This window comes from Gambusia affinis, linkage group LG03, assembly GCF_019740435.1.
Source record: "Gambusia affinis linkage group LG03, SWU_Gaff_1.0, whole genome shotgun sequence".
Taxonomy (NCBI): Eukaryota; Metazoa; Chordata; class Actinopteri; order Cyprinodontiformes; family Poeciliidae; genus Gambusia; species Gambusia affinis.
In genome coordinates, this window is record NC_057870.1 from 7,977,208 (window position 1) to 7,995,564 (window position 18,357).

General features: G+C 42.6%; 3 protein-coding genes across 8 annotated transcripts; 1 reads left to right on the forward strand and 2 right to left on the reverse strand.

Moving 5' to 3' along the window:
• Positions 1 to 754: 754 nt before the first annotated feature.
• Positions 755 to 1,517, reverse strand: LOC122828076 (progonadoliberin-1-like). Of its 3 annotated transcripts, none has more exons than XM_044111316.1 (4): positions 1,393 to 1,485; positions 1,154 to 1,292; positions 972 to 1,070; positions 755 to 886 (listed from the first exon to the last, which is right to left on the reverse strand). In XM_044111316.1, exons 2-4 carry the CDS (start codon positions 1,289 to 1,291, stop codon positions 839 to 841), a joined length of 285 nt encoding a protein of 94 aa, XP_043967251.1. In that variant the 5' UTR covers position 1,292; positions 1,393 to 1,485; the 3' UTR covers positions 755 to 838. The 3 variants fall into 3 exon arrangements, with proteins under 3 accessions (XP_043967251.1, XP_043967253.1, XP_043967252.1); XM_044111318.1 differs by having other exon boundaries at positions 782 to 886; positions 1,369 to 1,517; XM_044111317.1 differs by having other exon boundaries at positions 782 to 886; positions 1,154 to 1,517.
• Positions 1,518 to 2,591: 1,074 nt separating this feature from the next.
• On the reverse strand, positions 2,592 to 8,912 carry kctd9a (potassium channel tetramerization domain containing 9a). 2 transcript variants are annotated; one of them, XM_044111613.1, is made up of 12 exons: positions 8,430 to 8,912; positions 8,071 to 8,192; positions 7,935 to 7,978; positions 7,763 to 7,859; positions 7,129 to 7,187; positions 6,923 to 7,051; positions 6,763 to 6,830; positions 6,571 to 6,684; positions 6,340 to 6,489; positions 6,139 to 6,244; positions 5,915 to 6,048; positions 2,592 to 4,026 (listed from the first exon to the last, which is right to left on the reverse strand). In XM_044111613.1, exons 1-12 carry the CDS (start codon positions 8,475 to 8,477, stop codon positions 3,910 to 3,912), a joined length of 1,188 nt encoding a protein of 395 aa, XP_043967548.1. In that variant the 5' UTR covers positions 8,478 to 8,912; the 3' UTR covers positions 2,592 to 3,909. The 2 variants fall into 2 exon arrangements, with proteins under 2 accessions (XP_043967548.1, XP_043967549.1); XM_044111614.1 differs by having other exon boundaries at positions 6,571 to 6,666; positions 8,430 to 8,908.
• Positions 8,913 to 9,101: 189 nt separating this feature from the next.
• ankrd39 (ankyrin repeat domain 39) lies at positions 9,102 to 18,121 on the forward strand. 3 transcript variants are annotated; one of them, XM_044111617.1, is made up of 5 exons: positions 9,507 to 9,760; positions 9,933 to 9,970; positions 10,116 to 10,219; positions 11,503 to 11,706; positions 11,803 to 18,121. In XM_044111617.1, exons 1-5 carry the CDS (start codon positions 9,756 to 9,758, stop codon positions 11,950 to 11,952), a joined length of 501 nt encoding a protein of 166 aa, XP_043967552.1. In that variant the 5' UTR covers positions 9,507 to 9,755; the 3' UTR covers positions 11,953 to 18,121. The 3 variants fall into 3 exon arrangements, with proteins under 3 accessions (XP_043967550.1, XP_043967552.1, XP_043967551.1); XM_044111616.1 differs by having other exon boundaries at positions 9,508 to 9,760; positions 9,860 to 9,970; XM_044111615.1 differs by having other exon boundaries at positions 9,102 to 9,970.
• Positions 18,122 to 18,357: the final 236 nt, after the last annotated feature.

The following is an 18,357-nucleotide window of genomic DNA, read 5'->3' on the forward strand; positions in this document are numbered from 1 at the left end:
AAAACATTGAAGTTTGTGGTCGTCACATCTTGGATATGTTCAAGGAGTGTAAATACAGGGTGGGCCATAAGTTTCTATACATGGGAGAATGTAAAATTAATATTTCTTTTGTATTTCAGATATTGGAGAAGATGCGTTTGACAAACGAGCAAATAATTGTAATTATACTGATGGCTGAATAGGGAAGGAGTCGCATGGTTGCACAAAACTTTGTAGAATGAGCATCACACAAGACACTGTGGCAAAACTTTAGGCAAATTTCAAAAAACTGGAAATGTTGCAGATCAACCCCGATCTACAACACCGAGTTGGTCTCACCCTGGGGAAAAACAAGCCCTGATATTTTGGTTTAAAGTTTGAATGGTTACTTCTCTGCATCTCAGTTTAATAACAAAGCTTACTTTTCAGGAGGATGAACTTCTCGGAAATTTCTTTTTTCTTTTTCAAATCCAAATCTCACGACGAGAAAGCCCAGGTGAATTTGGATCCCTATTCATTTCAAAACGTATGTCTGTCATCTGCTGTGCTATGAGCTTTTGCAGCCTGAATGATGAAGAATCTTGTTTTTCCATTACTGAGGACCACGCTTCAAAGAGTTTAAGCAACGGTAAAAGGAAAAGAAAGAAGAAAAGTGTTTTGCTTTTTTTTGTTGTTGTTGTTGTTGTTGTTGTTGTTGTTGTTGTTGTTGTTGTTGTTGTTGCAAAAACCAAAACCCCCAAGACAGTAACAAAGTGAAGCAAAAAGATTGAGCAATTTTTATTCAGAAGTTGTGAACCTGATGCCAAGCTATGCAGCAACTAATGTCGTCTGAATTAAACACATAAAAACACACCAGACATCATTTTTCGAATGGCTGGTGTCCGTGTTCCCTCTCAGACACGCTCCCCTGAAAGAAGAGAAAAATATTACTAACAGAGCTCAGATCTGAAAAATTTGTGAAAAACACAAGGACACAGGAGTCCACATCTCACGAGAAGTCCTTTCATTCTGTAGATTTTGGCAGGCAGTGACTCCTCTGCACAGCCCAGAACGTTGCAAGGCGCAGCCATGTGTGCAAAACCTTCATAAATCTGTTACAGGAGAGAAAATGCAAGGAGAACATCAACAAAAATGACTAGGAGTCAAAGTTTAGGAGAAGTGCTCAGGTGCTTACGCTGTCCAGCGTGTTTGGGAAGCCATCCAGTTCCCTCTTTCCGCCTGGGCTCAGCCCGAATGACCAGTGCTGACCGCTGCCCAGCGACAGCACCGTCCCCACCAGGAGGAGCCACAGAGTCAGCGTTTCGACAGCCATTCTGACACAGAGAGAAATAATAACACTTTTGTACTCTATGCAATCTTTTCTTTTAACTTTTCCCTATTTGGTCGCACCTCTCGCCGCTGTAAGGACGCTACCTTTTGTCCAGAAATCGAGGAGCTCCTCCAACACGCCCTGTTGAAAGAAAGCTGCACACTGGGCTTTATATAAGGATCTTCTGCTTTATTGCTGCCATCACTTCACTACAGGGAGGCTGCAAAGTGGGATTAAGCAACACCAGGTACCACTGGCAGCCCGCAGAGCCGTTCAACAGATTACACAAAGTGTTTCATTTATTTATTTATTGATTTTTTGCAATAAAAATAGCGAGTTGCAAAGTGTTCCACAAACGGGAAGCACTTTCCTTGGTCCAAGGATTCGCTAAAGTATTACGTCTTTCTTCAACCATTTTTCATTTTGTTGTTGTAGCAGCAAACTCTATTGAATTTTTATTAAATATTTTTTCTTTTTTCTAAATTCCAATTTGATAAAACTGCCTACAGTAAATATCCAAGAAGATGAGTTGTGCATTTGAGCCCCTCTGGGTCAGTACGTCAGGCTTAACTTGACCTTCTTCCTCATGTTCCTCATCTTCCTCATGTTCCCGCCTGCATGACTTGTGCAACACGATAATAATCCATTCGTTTTCTTTTGGACACTTCTCCATAGTGACCAGATTTGCGGTGTGTACATTCAGTAGTCACCCTACTAACAGATTTTGCCATCAGAGATGCGAACTTAGCTGCTTCTTTGCTGATAAATGATAATTGTGTGCTGGTCTCTAAGACAGAATGGGAAAGACTTCGGGGAATGCAAATACTTTATACTGTAAAGTAGAAATCTTTCAGAATGTTTTATTAGTTCAGTCACAATATTCAAACCACTTATAAACTCTGTGCTGATATTTGCTAACAGTGTTAGACTTTATTTAGAGGTATCAGAATAAGGGATGCGTTAGCTGTTTTATTTTTACTTGTAGAAGTTGAAATGGAAAAAAAAGAAAAGAGTGAAGTTTATAATGTGAAAAATAAAATTCGAAGGGTATGAATACTTCAGTCAAATTCAGAGGCTTATTCAGGGCTGCTGTAATGCAGACTGCTACAGGAGATCCTTCCTGCTCACAGCTATCAGAATCTACCCACAATTCTTGGACAAGTTACAGCAAAATTTAATTTCCCTTTGGGATTAATAAGGTATTGTTTTAAAATTGATTTAAGGGTACCTAGATCCTTCTTACAATTACTTATGAATTAGTCAATGACTAAAACCACATGACCCAATAACAGAAAACAAGCACAATTTCTTCTTTATAGCAGTTTATTTCCAACAATCGTTCATGGAAATATTCCCATGGCTGAGTGCAATGAAAGGAGATAACTACAATCCAACACCCAAATCTGGCCTACGTTGCATTCGATGAGATGTATTAAAAATAAATAACCGCTGACTTGACCTCTCAAGTATAAATACACAACATGATTGCCTTCATTATTCATTCTGAGAGGCTGGGGTACCTACGGTCTGGCCGTGTGAACGCTTGTAGTATTGCATCAGAGCAGCTCGGCGCTGCAGCCGGAGAAACTCCACCAGTCTTCCAACAAACGCAGGAGGTGAAGGTGGGGGTCTTCGTATGTGCATAACGGACACCGGACCACCTGGAAGCGAGGCGAGGAGTCTCACGAAACAAAGAGCACGACATCCCGGCTGCCCCCCGCGAAGCTTTGGAAGCACTGGATTTGTTCTACGTTTACGTCATTGTTATACGACGAGACGTTTGGCGAGAAGGTAACAAGGTAACATGTGCAAAACAGGTTCAAAGCGTGATTAGGCAGTAGGATTAAATGGAGGATACGGAGCACTAGAATCCAAACACACGTCGACGATTCGACAAACCATGCAACACTCACGAGCATGCAAAGCTGTGGGAGGCTTACACACAGAAATGGTAGAGGAGGTAGATTCACAGAGCACTAAAACAAACAAACACCAACAACGAGAAACGTTACAGCTCTACACGGCGCATTGCATATTCAAGCTGTAGCATAGTTTTGCGGCGCACTAACAGCGGTTTCAGCCTCTTAGGCTAAAGCCTGCTGCACCGTATGGCTTTGGCTTGATAATCCAGCAACGTAAAGTTTAGTATTTCAAGGAGACATCCTTTGCGCACGGACACAGTAATTGGCGTAGCAGCCCCTTCTGTTGTTGCTACAGCAGCATTCGGTGAAGCTCAGCTTTTTTTTCTGCTCGCATGCAATCTGACTTGAACTCCTAGTAACACGCCAAGTGGAACGGGATAAATAAAAATCACACACGTAACAGCAAGCAGAATCACTGGACTGTGTCCGCACACGACGCGAGGAAGACTACTTAAGTTTTGGTGATAGATGCAGCAGGATGTTGAGGAAACACACGCCGTCAACCCTGGGAACTTCTCATAGTGCAAGGTATTTAAAGCTAGTCTAATATTGTCGGAACGCCAGGGAGCCGCGGGTGCCGTTTACCCGCGGCGGAGGACAGGCAAAGCCAGATTCGGCCAGGAGGAATGTGCTGTATGACACACGGGGAGAGAAACGACATGGAGAGGGAGAGAGAGAGAACTTGGTTCTGCGGGCGAGTTATCTGACGCTCTGCGACATGTGCAGAGGGGTCAGCATCTCCTCAAAAATGGCCCCCTTCACGTTGGAGCCCCTCAGGTTGGCTTCCTGCAGATCGCAGCCGGACAAGTCGCAGTTCTGCGTCGAGAAAGAGTGAAACACAAAGGAGAGGCGAGGGGTTAAAATACCGAGCAGATCAGAACACAATCTAACAGGTGTTACTTCCTTCTCCGTGTTACCTCTTAGGCTGGGAAACAAACTCACACGCCTGAAGAAGCTCAATCAAAACATTATTCAACCATGAAATCAAGACTAGAAAAATTGTGTTATTTTAGATTGGCTAAATGTAAAACAACAACAACAACCAAAAAAAAAAAACACAGCCCCAATTTATATAATAACAGAGCATCAGCAGATAATTAAAAAGTCAAATATCACACACACCAACTGCCATAAACTAATTAAACTAATATTAACCTGCATAGCTACAGATGTAAACCACGTGTCTATGGAAAGAGCAATTAATCTCCAATGTTACCGTGTGAAGGTGTATTTGGGAGATTTTTAATGCTCGTAATAAAGCTGTATTAGTTATTTTTTATGGCTTTTTAACCTTCCTACTTTTCAGAAGTCTCTCCCAGTCTATTATTAACCCAAAACAGATAAAATATTGTGGAAACTGATGCGCTTGTGTCGGCTGATAAAGTCAGGAATGCATCAAGTTGTGATGACGATGCTTTAGGATTTTCTTTCAAGATTGATCTCAAGCTTTTGACACAGTGGTTCACAGTATTTTACCTCATAAACTTGTTTGTCTTTTCTGAAAGAACTTACAAATTACTTTATAATTATGTTATCAATTAACAAGAATTTGTCAAGACACATTTGCGACTATGTGAGGTCCCACAGGGATCTATTCTGGGGTCACATTTATTTCTGCTGCTGTTTGCTATAATTTGTTGCTCATGATACCCATTTGTTTTCTTCTTATGAAAAAATGTCTGTGCTGACAGGTAAAACTAGGGATGATCTTAAAAACATTTCCAGATACTTTCTTCTAAGTACATTATCTCTCGACGCACATCTGATTTGATGAAGGCAAATCTGAGCTGGATTTTTATTTTTTTTTATGTTTCTGTACCTTATATACTGTTATCCTGACAACTTTAAATAAAAAATTAATATTTAACTTGTGTTTCTACTTCTAAAATCTATAGTGAAACCATAACACCAGACAGATAAATCAACTGCATCCTTCACAATTTCATACTACATGTTCTAATTTTTGCCCATGTAAATATACTTGGGGCTGCACAGTGGCGCAGTTGGTAGAGCTATTGCCTTGCAGCAAGAAGGTCCTGGGTTCGATTCACCAGTTTCTGCATGGAGTCTCTGCTGGCTCCTGTGCATGGTGGGTTCTCTCCGGTTCTCCGGCTTTATAAAAACATGTCTGTCAGGTTAATTGGTTTCTCTAAATTCTCCCAGAACTCTGAGGTCTGTGTGTGAGTGTGTTGTTTGTCCTGTCTGTCTCTGTGTTGAACCAAACAGACTGGCAGCATTTAGCATCTATGAATCTGGAACAAACTTCAGAAAACTGTAGCTGGAACACTGACACCAGCAACCCTCCCGACCCCATTAGGGACAAGGGTGAACAGAAAATGGATGGATGGACATTTATATTTGGTCTGGATGAATTAATTTTATGGAGGAAACTTTCATTATTTGTATTCAATACTGTGCAAACCTAAACACGCATAAACTTTTTCTTTAAAATTGTTTCACTGTATTATTTGTATAGTATTTCAATATTTTAACTTGTATTTTGTAGTTGTTTTTTCATTTTCAATGATAAAGCCTTCTTCCCCCCCATACTGTGCGTAACGTGTTAAAGGTGGCCTGTAGATGAGTTATATTTTAATCTGACTTGATTATTTTCGACCTTTTGGAAAGAAAAAAAGGTAATCTCAAAGCTTGCCCTCTGACTCAGCTCCTGTGGCTGGTTTTAACAGATAATCCTTTACTCTACCTCCAGATCCGTCCCTGCTAAAGTGGCCCCCCGCAGGTTGCAGTTCTTGAGCTTTGCGTTTTTCAGGGTGGCCACACGCAGGTTGACGCCGGTCATTTGGCTTCCTTCCATGTCGACTCCTTTCAGATTCGCACCTGGACGTGAAATCAGAAGGAGTCGACATGAGATGACAGACGTGGACAAATGTATTTGAGTCTTTCGGTGAACACCTGCGGAGAGCTTGCCTTCAAGATTGGCCTTCAATCCAGACGGGTCTTCAAAGTTGCACCCTTTTAGAGAAGCTCCTTCGGCGTTGCAGCAGAGCATTTTGACTCCTTGCAGATTAGCGCCCTTTAAAAAAACAACAACAAAGTTAAAAGCACATATTTTGTCAAAATCAACTGTAAAAAGTTATGGAAGAACAAAAAAGAAAAAAACCCACTTACATCCATGTTGGCTCCAGAGAGGTCGGCCCGCTCCAGATTGGAGCAGCACAGATTAGCGTGCGTCAGATTGCAGCGGCTGAGGTTAGCCATCTTGAAGTTGATGTAGCGAAGATCAAGTCGGGACAGATCGGCACCACTGAAGTTAAGGCCCTACAAAACACAAGAGCGACGTTGGCTGAATGCTCTTTTTGGATAGCGAGCGAGAGACGAAACCTCTTCAGTTAGCGCCACCTGACAGCGGAGCTCCGACTTGGTGGAGGTCGCCAGGAGAAAACGAACAAACTCCTTTCGGGAAATGGGAGAGTGATCCTCGGGTGGCTGTGAGTTCTGTTTAAATGGTAAAAACTGGTAAGTGGAGGGGAAAAAAATAAAATAAAATCAAAGGGAGGTGATTACGTTATTCAAATGTGCATTTCACAATACCTTGATTACAACTTCCAGCTGTTCAGCCAGTTGCTCAATTCCAAAGAACCGAGCCTCCTCCAAGACTCCTGGAAAACAACGTATGACTCGTCATGGCACTGGACTGTGTGCTGTAGGCAACAAAATGACTAGGTGGTGGAGGAAAATCGAGAAAGCTCACCTCGTATATTTATTCCTTCATTGACAATGAGCTGACCGTGTCTCAAATAGTTCAGAATCGGTTCAAAGTATTCAGGGCTGCGGTCGATCAGGTACGCCCCATACTTGTCCTGTTTGTTTCCCCACACATCTGCAGAGAATAATACCCCTTACTTACAAGAGACTCACCTCAGAATTACAGTTTCTGGTGGGGATATCAAGCGGTACCTTTTTCACGGAACATGTGAGCGAGCATGCTCTCTGGCTCTTTGCTGACCAAAGTACTCCTGAACACAAGTCAGAGAGAGTTAAAACGAAAGCAAAACTGGCATACAGTGCAGTGCTTGACAAAAATGATTCATATCCAATAATCTTTTGATACTTTTGTAGCAAAATATTACAGTTTCACCCGCCTCTCTACATATTTACAATGTTGAAACAAACTGCAAACATGACTTCTGATGGTTTCAGCCTTTTTTTATACAACATTACATTAAATGATTCAATTTGTTTTTTTGCCTAGTAAAATGCAACAAAAATAGCATTTTAGTGAACTTGAACAGGGCAAAGCTAAAACTATGCCACATATTCACAGACATAAGCATTTCATCTTCCATCTTCATCTTCGTTAAACATTTCACATTAAATACAAAATGTATACATATTTTGTACAGTTTTGGCTTAATTACTGATCTGAATATGTTGGGCTTTTTTCAGCAAATGGCTTTTTTTGGAGTCTGTTCGACTCGTCAAGATTAATCGTCTCAGCCCTACTTTCTTTCAACAAATTTACTGCACAAATACTTTTAAGAGGCACTGCATATTGTGACATCAACTAATTGCTGATTTAAACCACAGGCACCTTGTGGTGGTAAAGAGGCGACCACCGATATTCAGGGTCAGCCAGTCCGTGTGTGCTCCGTGCTGGTCAGATGTGACCCTGACTTCACTCTGTGGGTCTACCAATGACAAAACAGATGTTTTACACAAGTCCACACAGACTGGCAGCATATACGGGAAGAGTCTGCGCTCACCAATAAATGGATCTCCCTCTGACACATACAGTACGTCATCATCCCTGATGACAGACACACATATAAAAACACGTTTAGGACACAATCTGAGAATGAATCCACCATGGCACAATTGCTGCGGAATGAATGGGTTTACCGTATTAGGGCAATGTCATCTATGAGACCACCCTTCCCATTGTATAAACAGGAAGCTTTGATTCCCAGCTTATTGCTCGCTACTGACAGTAGATCAGACAAGGTCCCGTAAACTGCTACAACCTGTAAAGAAAGGAGTTGACGTCGAAAATAAAAGTGTGGTTTGTTATAAAGCCAGAAAATGGGCCACATTAAGCGAACCAACAGCTAACATCGGTTTTTACTCTATGTAACTGCGTAATATCCCAAAATAGTGACAGTTTTCCCATTATGATACACCTTCTGTAGCTCGGTGTGGGGAGAAAGCAGTCATTTTGCGGCCCAGGCTCCCACACAGACTCAGTCTGACTTTTTACCCACCTTGCCATTTTTAGACGTCCCGTTAACAAACAGAGTAACTCTTCTCATTCTCTGTGCGCTTTGGTCCTAAGTGACTTCATATAAGTCCGAATAACAAACAGGGCTTTGTTTTTCAGCCAGCTACCTACCAGTTATCTAGATAAAGCTGGACAACTAGCTACATTAGACAATAATGCAAGAAAAAAGATGCTTTCAAAAACTCCGGGAAAAATCTGCTTCGATGTATTTCTATTCATCATCATTAGTAGTAAAGGCACCTTAGAGACTTGTAAAGCAATTGTGAGATACTCTCAGTTGTACTTTTGGTAAAACTGGTACAGTGTTAATATAAAAAAACTTGTTTGTCTGAAGCTACATTGTTAAAACACGTCGTTAAAGTACCAGCACGATGGTTAACATAGGCTGTTTTTTAAAGAGTAGAATTATTATTAGCATTTACTTTAAACCCTATTTGGTAACTTTATTACTAAGAGCTAATTTATTTTTCTCTGGGTATTAGTTTTGTAGACCTATAGTTAGACAATACTAAAAAGTAGACTGCACCTGAAGTATACTTTTCATACGACACTCTGCTATTGGCCGAGGGCCCTCTACGTAAGGACGTTATGTGCGTCAGACAGGGCCTATGCCTTAACAGTCAGCCGGTGGGGAATCAGCGCAGATTGATGACGAGTTGGCGTTGACGGAGTTTGAGATAGATGGATGGATGGATGGATGGATGGATGGATGGATGGATGGATGGATGGATGGATGGATGGATGGATGGATAGATAGATAGATAGATAGATAGATAGATAGATAGATAGATAGATAGATAGATAGATAGATAGATAGATAGATAGATAGATAGATAGATAGATAGATAGATAGACACGAGTTGAAATATGCTTTTTCTTACTACACATTACATTTTAAAACACATTCCAATATAAATGTTTATACATTTAAGATGTCATTTTTACCTTTCAGGATCATGCTGAAAATGTATTCCTGATATTTACGGATATCTTTCAGCACGAAGTTTGCATGTTCGCGCTTTTCCTGCTGGGTTCTTTCTGGGTATTCTACGTCTCTCCAAGGGTCCAAAAAATGCATGTCAGTTCGTTTGAAAGGTGCCTACCCAGTGCACCGGTTCCCTCCCCGGCTTACAAATGGAGCGCACCTTTCAGTTTAGCGTTAGCATCTATCCATCCTGAACTCATACATTTCGTTTATTTGAAAACAGCTGCAGGTTACGCTGATAGTACAGTTTTCTGCATACTATTGTTTTTGGAAATGACATCTTAATATCACAAAACTTCTCCTGTCAGTGGTGAATGTGTTGTTATGCGGTAAGACATGAAGTTTTGGACTACAAGCATGTCTGTTTTCATAAGTGTTGTGCCTTTCTGCGGTTCCAAAATTGGGGTTTAAACTCCGCTGTTTGTCAGCTGTCCTTCCAGTTACAGCCATGTCTGACAAGCACCACTGTTCATGTTGCTCCCATCCCGTCTCCTCCCCCAGTGTTCATCAGACTCTGGATGAAATGGATTTTGAAAGAGGTTTGCATTCATTTGTCAAACCAGTGGTGTTAGATTATTGGACAGTTTTAGTTTTTCAAACAAAACTATCTTTCGCGTGTTATTTTCCGGCCTGTGTTAGTCGTTGCCACCAGGGTACAGTGTTGTGTGCCACTTCTTTCTGCAGGTATCTGGTCAGCTGCCCTGGATGGAGACCTGCAGAGAGTCAGGCTCCTTGTTCAGAAGGGGACTGACCCGAACATGAAAGATTCAGCTGGGTACACAGCTCTGGTGAGTCCATTTGGAAGATGTTTACCTCTCATTTGCTTTTGCCTCTCCTCTTCAAGTCGCTATCTGGCCGTATTAGTTTAGGATATGATCCTTGCCCATCTGGGACTTGGGGTCGTGGTTAGGGTATTATTTTTAAAACGACATTTAAAAGGCCTTCATTCAGGAAAATAACATATTTCTGCTATATTTGTCCAGCCTTTCTGTAATGTTACTCATCTTCTAATTATGTTTGTAAAAATCGGTTAGTCCTAATATGTGGTAGTCTTGACAAACAAATCTAGATTTGATCAATTCAGTTCTGTCTGGAGTACTGGGGAAGGTTATCTGGGAACAATTTTTATATTATTCAGAGGCACTACTTGCATTCCTTATGGGCTGGTTTTTAGCAGAACCTCTTTAGAGAATCTGCTACTTTCATGGGCATCATCTGTTGGTGTAGCAGCATCAGAGCCAGCGACTTGTTGAAGAAGGTTCTTTCTATTGGGGACTACTTTATAAGCTCTGGGGAAGATTATTTTTTAGATCATAAGCAATTTGATACAGGTGATCACATCACATCATCAACAGACCTCTCATGAATTCATTGTTCTAGTTTGATTTAGAGATGCGGCCCAGTCGACATCTACAGCTTTTTTAGATTACAGAGCAACGCTACGATCTGAAGCCCGTTTTCATCCACCCAGCTCAGCAGTGTGAATACGTATCCCCTCAGCTGACAGTAATATGAAAATGGGATCTTTAATTATATTGCCTTATTCGTCAGGAAGATTAAAACACTAAATGTTTAAGTAAAATATTTCGGAGCCTGAATTTCCTGGGTCAGGATGTCCTTTTTGAATCAGGTGTGAAACCTGTGTTGTAACTGGTAACTTTATGTCTTTCTCTCAAGAAATTGACAGAGTACTTCTAAAAGGAACCATTTTAGGCCCCATCCTTTGTTAGGGATGTACTTAGAAAGCTCTGAGATGCATGACGTGTTAGAAATCTATTGTGAATTGTAATGTGTTTTAGTAATCGTCTTAAAACTTGGCATAGTATTAACCAAACATGAAGTTATCTCTAGTTTTGTGTTTTTCTTTTGTGTGTGTGTGTGTGTGTGTGTGTGTGTGTGTGTTTTGTTTTGTTTTTTACATAATGGCCCTAATCCAGTTTTTAAATGGGTTTTCTTTAACCTTTGACTATTAGATGCCTGTATAAGCTTTACAGGCTTCTTTTATCTCAACTGTGTGCTGTGCCTGATCAAACATGCACAATCAAATCCTAATTTCTGCTCTTTGCCTCAGCACTACGGGAGCCGTAGCGGACATCTTGCCGTGTGCACGTTTCTCCTCGAGAGCGGCGCATGTCCGTCCCCTCAGACTCCGGGCGGGGCCACCCCTCTCCACCGAGCAGCGTACTGCGGTCATCCGGACGTGGTTCGGCTCCTTCTGCAAAGCGGTGCAGATCCCGCCGTCTGTGATGACGATGGTGCGAATCCTTTGCACAAGGTACACAACAATTACCGGCGCTACCATTCCACAGAAAACATCTTTTTGATGTTTTGTCAATGTTTGTGCTTATTTCTCTGCTTGATGCTCGAGTAGGCTGCAGAACAGGGCCACGCTAAAGTGTGCCAGCTGCTTCTCGAGCGTTGCCCTGCACTCTGCAGCCAGGGGAACAAGAAGCTCCAGCTGCCCTACCAGCTGACACAGCAGGGAGATCTGCAGGAGATCCTCAAACCACCCCGGTCATAATGGATGGAGATGCTAACGTCTCACACACACACACACACACACCCACACACACACACACACACGCACACACGCACACACGCAACACACGTCACAAGATGAAAACCATACATGATGATGAAGACCGAGTGTGGGAACTCTGGCAGAGTCGGTAAACGTGGAATAACAATTTTAACCTCTGGCATTGTTCCAGTCTTTGATCTTTATTTCATCGCTTTTGTATCGTCTGTACTTCTCAAACTTCAACAAAACGTGAAAACATTTCGAAACCTCATTTTGAATTCAGTCAATGAGTTAATTTTCTGGATAAGCTTGGTTCCGCTTCTGTGAAGTTTGCTCGAACTAGAGGGTCAAAAACCCTCTGAAAGTTAAAGTTTTAGAATGTTAAAAGTGGATCAAATCTAATTTATTTACGTAGCACATTCAAGAGCAACCGCCTTTGTTCAAAGTGCTGCACACAAAAACAACAATAATGACAGTTATTCCAACATGGATAATAAGAAAAATAGAAACATTAAAGGCCCAACATGTGAAACTCTATCAGCACCGATAAACCCGATTACAGTAAAGACTGCTCCATATTGGTTTGGCTGTTCAGGATGTGGGTGATTGGTTCTAATCTCAGACAGCAGGGGGAGCTGTTGCCTAATGGAAGATCACAGTGTTTGGCTTTGGTGTGTAAATTTCATGGCAGCTAACAAGAGCGAGCTTACTCAGTTTTTCCTTCACACCACTGGAAAACTTAATAGCGAAAACAACATGAGCGCAACAGCTATGACGGTAAGACGGACACCATCGCTCAGGCATACTGCTTCTACAAAATACAATCTAGCTCTCAAAAGGATCGATTGGTTCCTAAATCATCCAACTATTTAATTTTAGTAGAGTTTTCAGAGTTATAAACAACATGAATAATGTATTTTTCCTAGATCTGAATAAAACTCAGTTAAAAAACAAAAAAAAAAGAAAATCCTGCTCAGCTAAAACAGATGGAAATACTTTTAGCTGTTGTCTGGCATGTCTAACATGTCAAACCATGTTAAATATGTAACACATGCATCTACAGGAGGCAGATTAACCCCCCTCCACCGCTCTGCCCTCCCTCCTCCCTCTGCGAATGTGCAGAACTTTAAAAGCTCTCCTCCCGTTTCCCTGGAGCCCACGCGGATCGGGAACCAACGGCAGAAAAACTTCTCGCTGCAGCCTGGCGCACTTTCATTGGGTCCGCCGGTGGGTGGTGTTTCCAACCACATCCATGCCGTGACTGGAGGGGTGCCAGGCCACATCTGGAGCTCATTGCTGCTGACGCCACACAGCACACGGAGATGGGGTGTCAGGAGGGGGTAGGTTGGGGTTGGGGTAGGGGGGGGCTGTATTTCAGCTCGGTGGATCTTTGCCAGGAGAGCTGTTTATGCTCGGTGACAAGTTCCTTCCCCCACCTACCCCCAACACAGCGGAGGAGCTGGAGCCGGTCGTATCCCCACTGAATGTCAAGTGACAGTGAAGGCAAGCGGGTTTCTGGGGCCTTTATTCATCTCAGTGACACAAAAAAAAAACCCAAGAAAAAGTACTTTCAGAGTTGAGAGGCTGCTTTACATGACACCCTGACTAATAGACCAGCCCCACAGCATCCTCTAAAAGTGTCCCACTGCAACATTCTGTGAAACACGATCAAAGTTGATGCTTTAGATTTGTGAGCAGTGAGGTAATGAAAACCCACTGCAGGAATGTCGAAGGCCTCAGTCGTTACTGATCATTTTTCCTGACCTGGTTTGAATTTGTTTCATGTCGAAACAGATTGATTTTTTTTTTTCGTCCCTCCTTTTGAAATAGGTCTACCTATATGGGCTGGGAGTTTTCACTTAAAGTGAAGACTTGGACAGGCTTCCAGAAGTTTCAGGAGTTAAGATCGCTGCTCTATTTAGCAAGCTTTATTTGGAAAGCAATGAAACTTCCTGGGCCTGGAACCCACTTCCACCATAATGAGTCCAACTTAAACCGGTACTGGATGTTATTTTCCCCTGAAATAGAAGGTGGTCTGTGTGCCATGCTTGCACAACGGGATTTTTAGTCTCGTTTTATACAGTACGCTTGTCTGCGAGTAGATAATGAGAACGACTTGTCATCAGACCTCTGGAGGCTGACAAATATCTCTATGCAGAAGAGGTGGCTTTGGAACGGAACACACAAAGAAATATATATGAACCAACACATAAATATATAATATGGTTTTCTTTTATTTATATATATATATATATATATTTTTTAATGGGAATCTGTCTATCTTCTCAAGATGTAAACTTATATCATTTGCTATCATTTTTAGCACAATTGAATTAAAAATAAAACAAATTCTTTGTGAATTTCTGGGAGATATGTAGTATTTAGGCTTTAAATCTAGAAACCGAAACAGTGGACTGAATGAAGGATTGATGAAAAGAACAAAAGGATGGATGGATGGATTAATGAATCCGTCCATCCTAAAATTTTCCATCCACAAAGGATGGAAAATTTTATAGAGAGAGGGTTGGAAAGATAGATGGTAGATTGGATGGATGGATGGATGGAATAACGGATATATGGAGGAACTGATGGCTGGCTGGATTGATGGATCGATAGATTGATGGAAGGAATAACGGATGGATGGATGGATGGACAGCTGGAAGAATAGATGATGGATGGAGGAACTGATGGATGGACGGATGGATGGAACTTTTATACAAAAGAATCAACAATAAATGTTCTATAGATGTCCAGCGCTGGAAATGGTTAAACTAAATCCAGCTCCATCCTGTCCCAGAACCAGGTATTTTGTTTGCATTTAAATGTTGGTTTTCACAGATGAGAGCATCACCTGGTTCTTATCTCCCCTGTCTCCACCTAGACAAAAGCTTCCTAGCAGCCCTGGCAGAGCCGGGGCCCATCAGACCCAAAGTAATCAAGTAAATGGCTGGCAGATGGAGCGCGCCATACTCGGGGGTTAGAGAACAGCTTCACGTTCTGCATCCTGCTCCGGCGAGGCTCTGGGCGATGGGGGCGTGTGTAATCAAATATATGGGAGCTGATCTTCAGAGTTGCCTTATAATCCAATTTGGCCCCGCTCCCACTTCAAAAGAAGCGTGTTGTCTGCTGGTTGATGGGATGTTGCAGATCTTACACGCCCGCTTTCCAGGTCAGTGGGTGATGGGATCCATGAGTCCAGAGGCCGTAGATCAGCTCGTCCAGGCAGACAGCTCTGCGGTTATGGGAAATGTCAGAGTTATCAGGTGATCCAGCCAAACACAAACAGAATTAACTGATGCGTGTGTGTGCGTGCGTGTGTGTGTTACTGTCATATATTATTCTCCAAAGCAAAAATGTTTTAAAATGCATGCGATGGAAGCCAAGTCTTCAACTATTCTGAAATCCACACATCTGGTTGATATCAAAACATGGCAGACATCATGCATGATTGAGAAAAAGTTCCTGGGTGTAATTATGTACAGTCAACATGCTGCACCTCTTGTGTGAGCGTGGGTACATCTTGGGAGGGGAAAGTTTATTTCCCCAGATGTGTTTTTTTTTTTCTGTCTTTCTTTGTGCCCTGGAATGGATGGCTACGTTTCATTTTTTTATTGATTATGGAGATGTAATCTTCTCGAAAGCTTTGCCAGAGAAACAACATAAGCTGTTCCATATGACTGAAAGGGCAATTAATGGAGGATTTGGAGTCAGATATCTGGGGCCGTTCATGGCAGACTGTTGTTAGAAATCACGCAGTAATTTATCACCCCTGAATCTCCACAGGAGCTTTCCAAATCAACCGTGCTCCCCTTGTTGTGTTGCTCAAAAGTTTTCCAGTCTGTTATTTATTTGCGTCCGCTGTTTGCTTAAGACAATTTGAAACCTAATGTCTGCTTTTACCTTTCTGTCCTATAAACAAAAAAGATCTTTTCTGCATTCAGATACAATAAAATTAGGTAATTACCCACACTGTAAACAATTAGGAATGTTTACAAGAAAGTCCTGATGATGATAGCTTTGCTTTGTGAGCTTCTGATAAGTTAATTGACCACATCTGAGTTAAATGGAGGAAGTATTTTAACGCAACACCTCAACTGTACAGCTTCCTTTGGGTGACATGAAGGGAGAATCAAAAGACATCAGGAAAGAAAGAGTTCTGTCAAGTATCAAACGCTTCACGCTGCACTCAGTCAATCACCCGTTCACACGCTAATGGTGGAAAGTTACAGTTCAGTAGCTTGCCACCATCAGATCACCACCAGCAGGCAAGTTGGGTGAAATGTCTTGGACAAGGACACAATGACACGTGGCGGGGATTAAACTGGCAATCCACCTATTGCGTAGCAAACTCCTCCTAACTCATGTTCATCATTAAATAAATATTTGGAAGCATACAACAACTCCTCAAATGCCCAGCCTTCTTACCCTTCAGGAAGAAGATGTGTTCAGTATACCAGAGATGAACATGTTTGAACAGCAAGAGAATGCCGTTATTCAGAGTGTAACGAGTCTTGTACCAACATGGACTGAAAGGCCACTCAGTGGATGAAAGGCCAAGTAAAAATTTGTTTGTTTTCTCAGGTATTGTATGCACTGGGCCTTAGAGGAGTGGATGCCCCTGAGGAACTGCACAATGTAGTTCCATTTCTATAATTAGGCTTCTTCTTGGTTTGCTCTTTGATTGCTACGGCCTCATTTACCTTTCTTGCTGTCCAGTCCTCAGTAAGTTCCCTCAGCGTTCTGCCCCCTGGCTCTCCGAGTCAGTTGGAGAATTCACCTCAAGGTTTTCTGCAGGTCTCCTCACCGTTCCCCTGGCTGCTCCCCTGTTTTGCACTGTGTGGACTCACCACCGTCAACCCACCATACTTACCTGCCTGTCCATCCTTCAACCATCCTTTGTTTGCTCCACCTTCGTAAGGAAGAAGAAAACAAAAGGGGAAACACCACCAACAAACGCCACTCCCCACCATCAGTCAACCTCAGCCTCTGTGGGTAAATTCGCCTCCTCCTTGGAAACCCCAGTAAAGCTTTCTTTCTTCCTCCTCATCCCGTCATCATATTTTTACCTTTCATCACCCCCTACCTCTGCTCCTCAGTGCCTCTGCGGTAGACCTTCACAGAGTTAAAAAAAGAGCCATCATAGGCCTGTCGGAATAAGGAGGATACCTGAAAGACGGTGGCTTATTTGTGTGTGGAAACGTTAACTTTACCTTTAATGCAACAGTGAGGTCATCCATCGCTGTAAATGCGGTTTTGTGCACCGACTGAAGTCACCGCTTCAGGTCGTTCCCGGACATCCTGAAGCTCTTCCGGCATGATGCAAGCAGTACTGACCTTTGTAGATTGTCATGTTTACATTATGCCATTGGGAGTCTTATCACTTCTCAGCACCATAAAAGACAACATAAGAGCAAAGAAAGGAAATTTTGGTGACTTATTCATTGTGTTTGTGCAGTGGTGCTCCAAAATAAAACTCATTGAGCGTTTGAAATTCAACGATCTTCCACGCTGAAGCCTTCAGATACATTTTCAGTTGCTCACAGACCCTAGTGAGCCAAGCTGAGGAGCAAAGGTGACAATCAGTCACACCTAAAGCAGAGGAGCTGGCAGGTAGTCCCCAACAATAGCAAACAGCAAAATGGTCGCAATGGTGGTGACAATCCTTCCTTTCAGCCCGGCTCGCTGCAGGGAATGCAACACCGGGCTGCACGTGTAATTGAACAAGATGGGTACGCTGATGAACTACGACTCATAGAGACATGCCGCAGCTCTGTCAGCAGGTGCCCAGCACACACTGGTCCATTCATATGCGCATTCCTGTCTCTCTGCTCGCCGCCCAGCAGGTTCCTCCCAGGCCACTCAGGACAGGGGCTGACACACACAAAGGGTCTTCAATCTGCCTCTGACAACAGCCAGCATAAAGGCCTGGAAAGCCACAACAGCATTATGTCAAAGAGCCGGCTGGGGGTAGAGAGCAACGCTTGTGGATGGGAGGGGGGCACAGTGTAGGACGTGGGGTGCAGGGCACTGCCGATGGATGGATGAGGGCTGGACACAGCCAGCACGGTGGAAGGCCTGGCTGAGTTTTTTTTTTTTTTTTTTTTGTCTATAAAGGAGGATATTTGTTCTCATTTGGTAACAATGGAATGCAAGCGCACACACACACACACACACAAAAAAATAGGGGCGAGGGCAATGAAACACCACACACATTGGGTCGACGAAGACGCTGCAAGGGAAATCATCATGCAAAGTGACGACATTGTTCCCTCCAAGGATTGCGTGGCTGTGTTTGTTCTTATGCTGATGTGTGGCTTCGCCTGCCTTCGGTTTCCCCTTTTGCATAAGGTGTTTCTGGCTCTAACAGTGTCCGGCACATTTCCTTACGCTGAAAAGGCGAGCAGG

Bases quoted from the DNA above. Each gene is read 5' to 3' on its own strand.
- LOC122828076 (XM_044111316.1), bottom strand. From the start codon at position 1,291: ATGGCTGTCGAAACGCTGACTCTGTGGCTCCTCCTGGTGGGGACGGTG. The intron at 1,071-1,153 runs GTAAGCACCTGA...CTCCTGTAACAG, and splicing joins TCCCAAACACGCTGGACAGC to ATTTATGAAGGTTTTGCACA. The intron at 887-971 runs GTGAGATGTGGA...CTCTTCTTTCAG, and splicing joins ACAGAATGAAAGGACTTCTC to GGGAGCGTGTCTGAGAGGGA.
- kctd9a (XM_044111613.1), bottom strand. From the start codon at position 8,477: ATGAGAAGAGTTACTCTGTTTGTTAACGGGACGTCTAAAAATGGCAAG. The intron at 7,860-7,934 runs GTGAGCGCAGAC...TGTCATTGGTAG, and splicing joins AGAGGGAGATCCATTTATTG to ACCCACAGAGTGAAGTCAGG. The intron at 6,490-6,570 runs GTGGCGCTAACT...TGTGTTTTGTAG, and splicing joins AGTCGGAGCTCCGCTGTCAG to GGCCTTAACTTCAGTGGTGC.
- ankrd39 (XM_044111615.1), top strand. From the start codon at position 9,880: ATGTCTGACAAGCACCACTGTTCATGTTGCTCCCATCCCGTCTCCTCC. The intron at 9,971-10,115 runs GTTTGCATTCAT...TTCTTTCTGCAG, and splicing joins TGAAATGGATTTTGAAAGAG to GTATCTGGTCAGCTGCCCTG. The intron at 10,220-11,502 runs GTGAGTCCATTT...TCTTTGCCTCAG, and splicing joins CAGCTGGGTACACAGCTCTG to CACTACGGGAGCCGTAGCGG.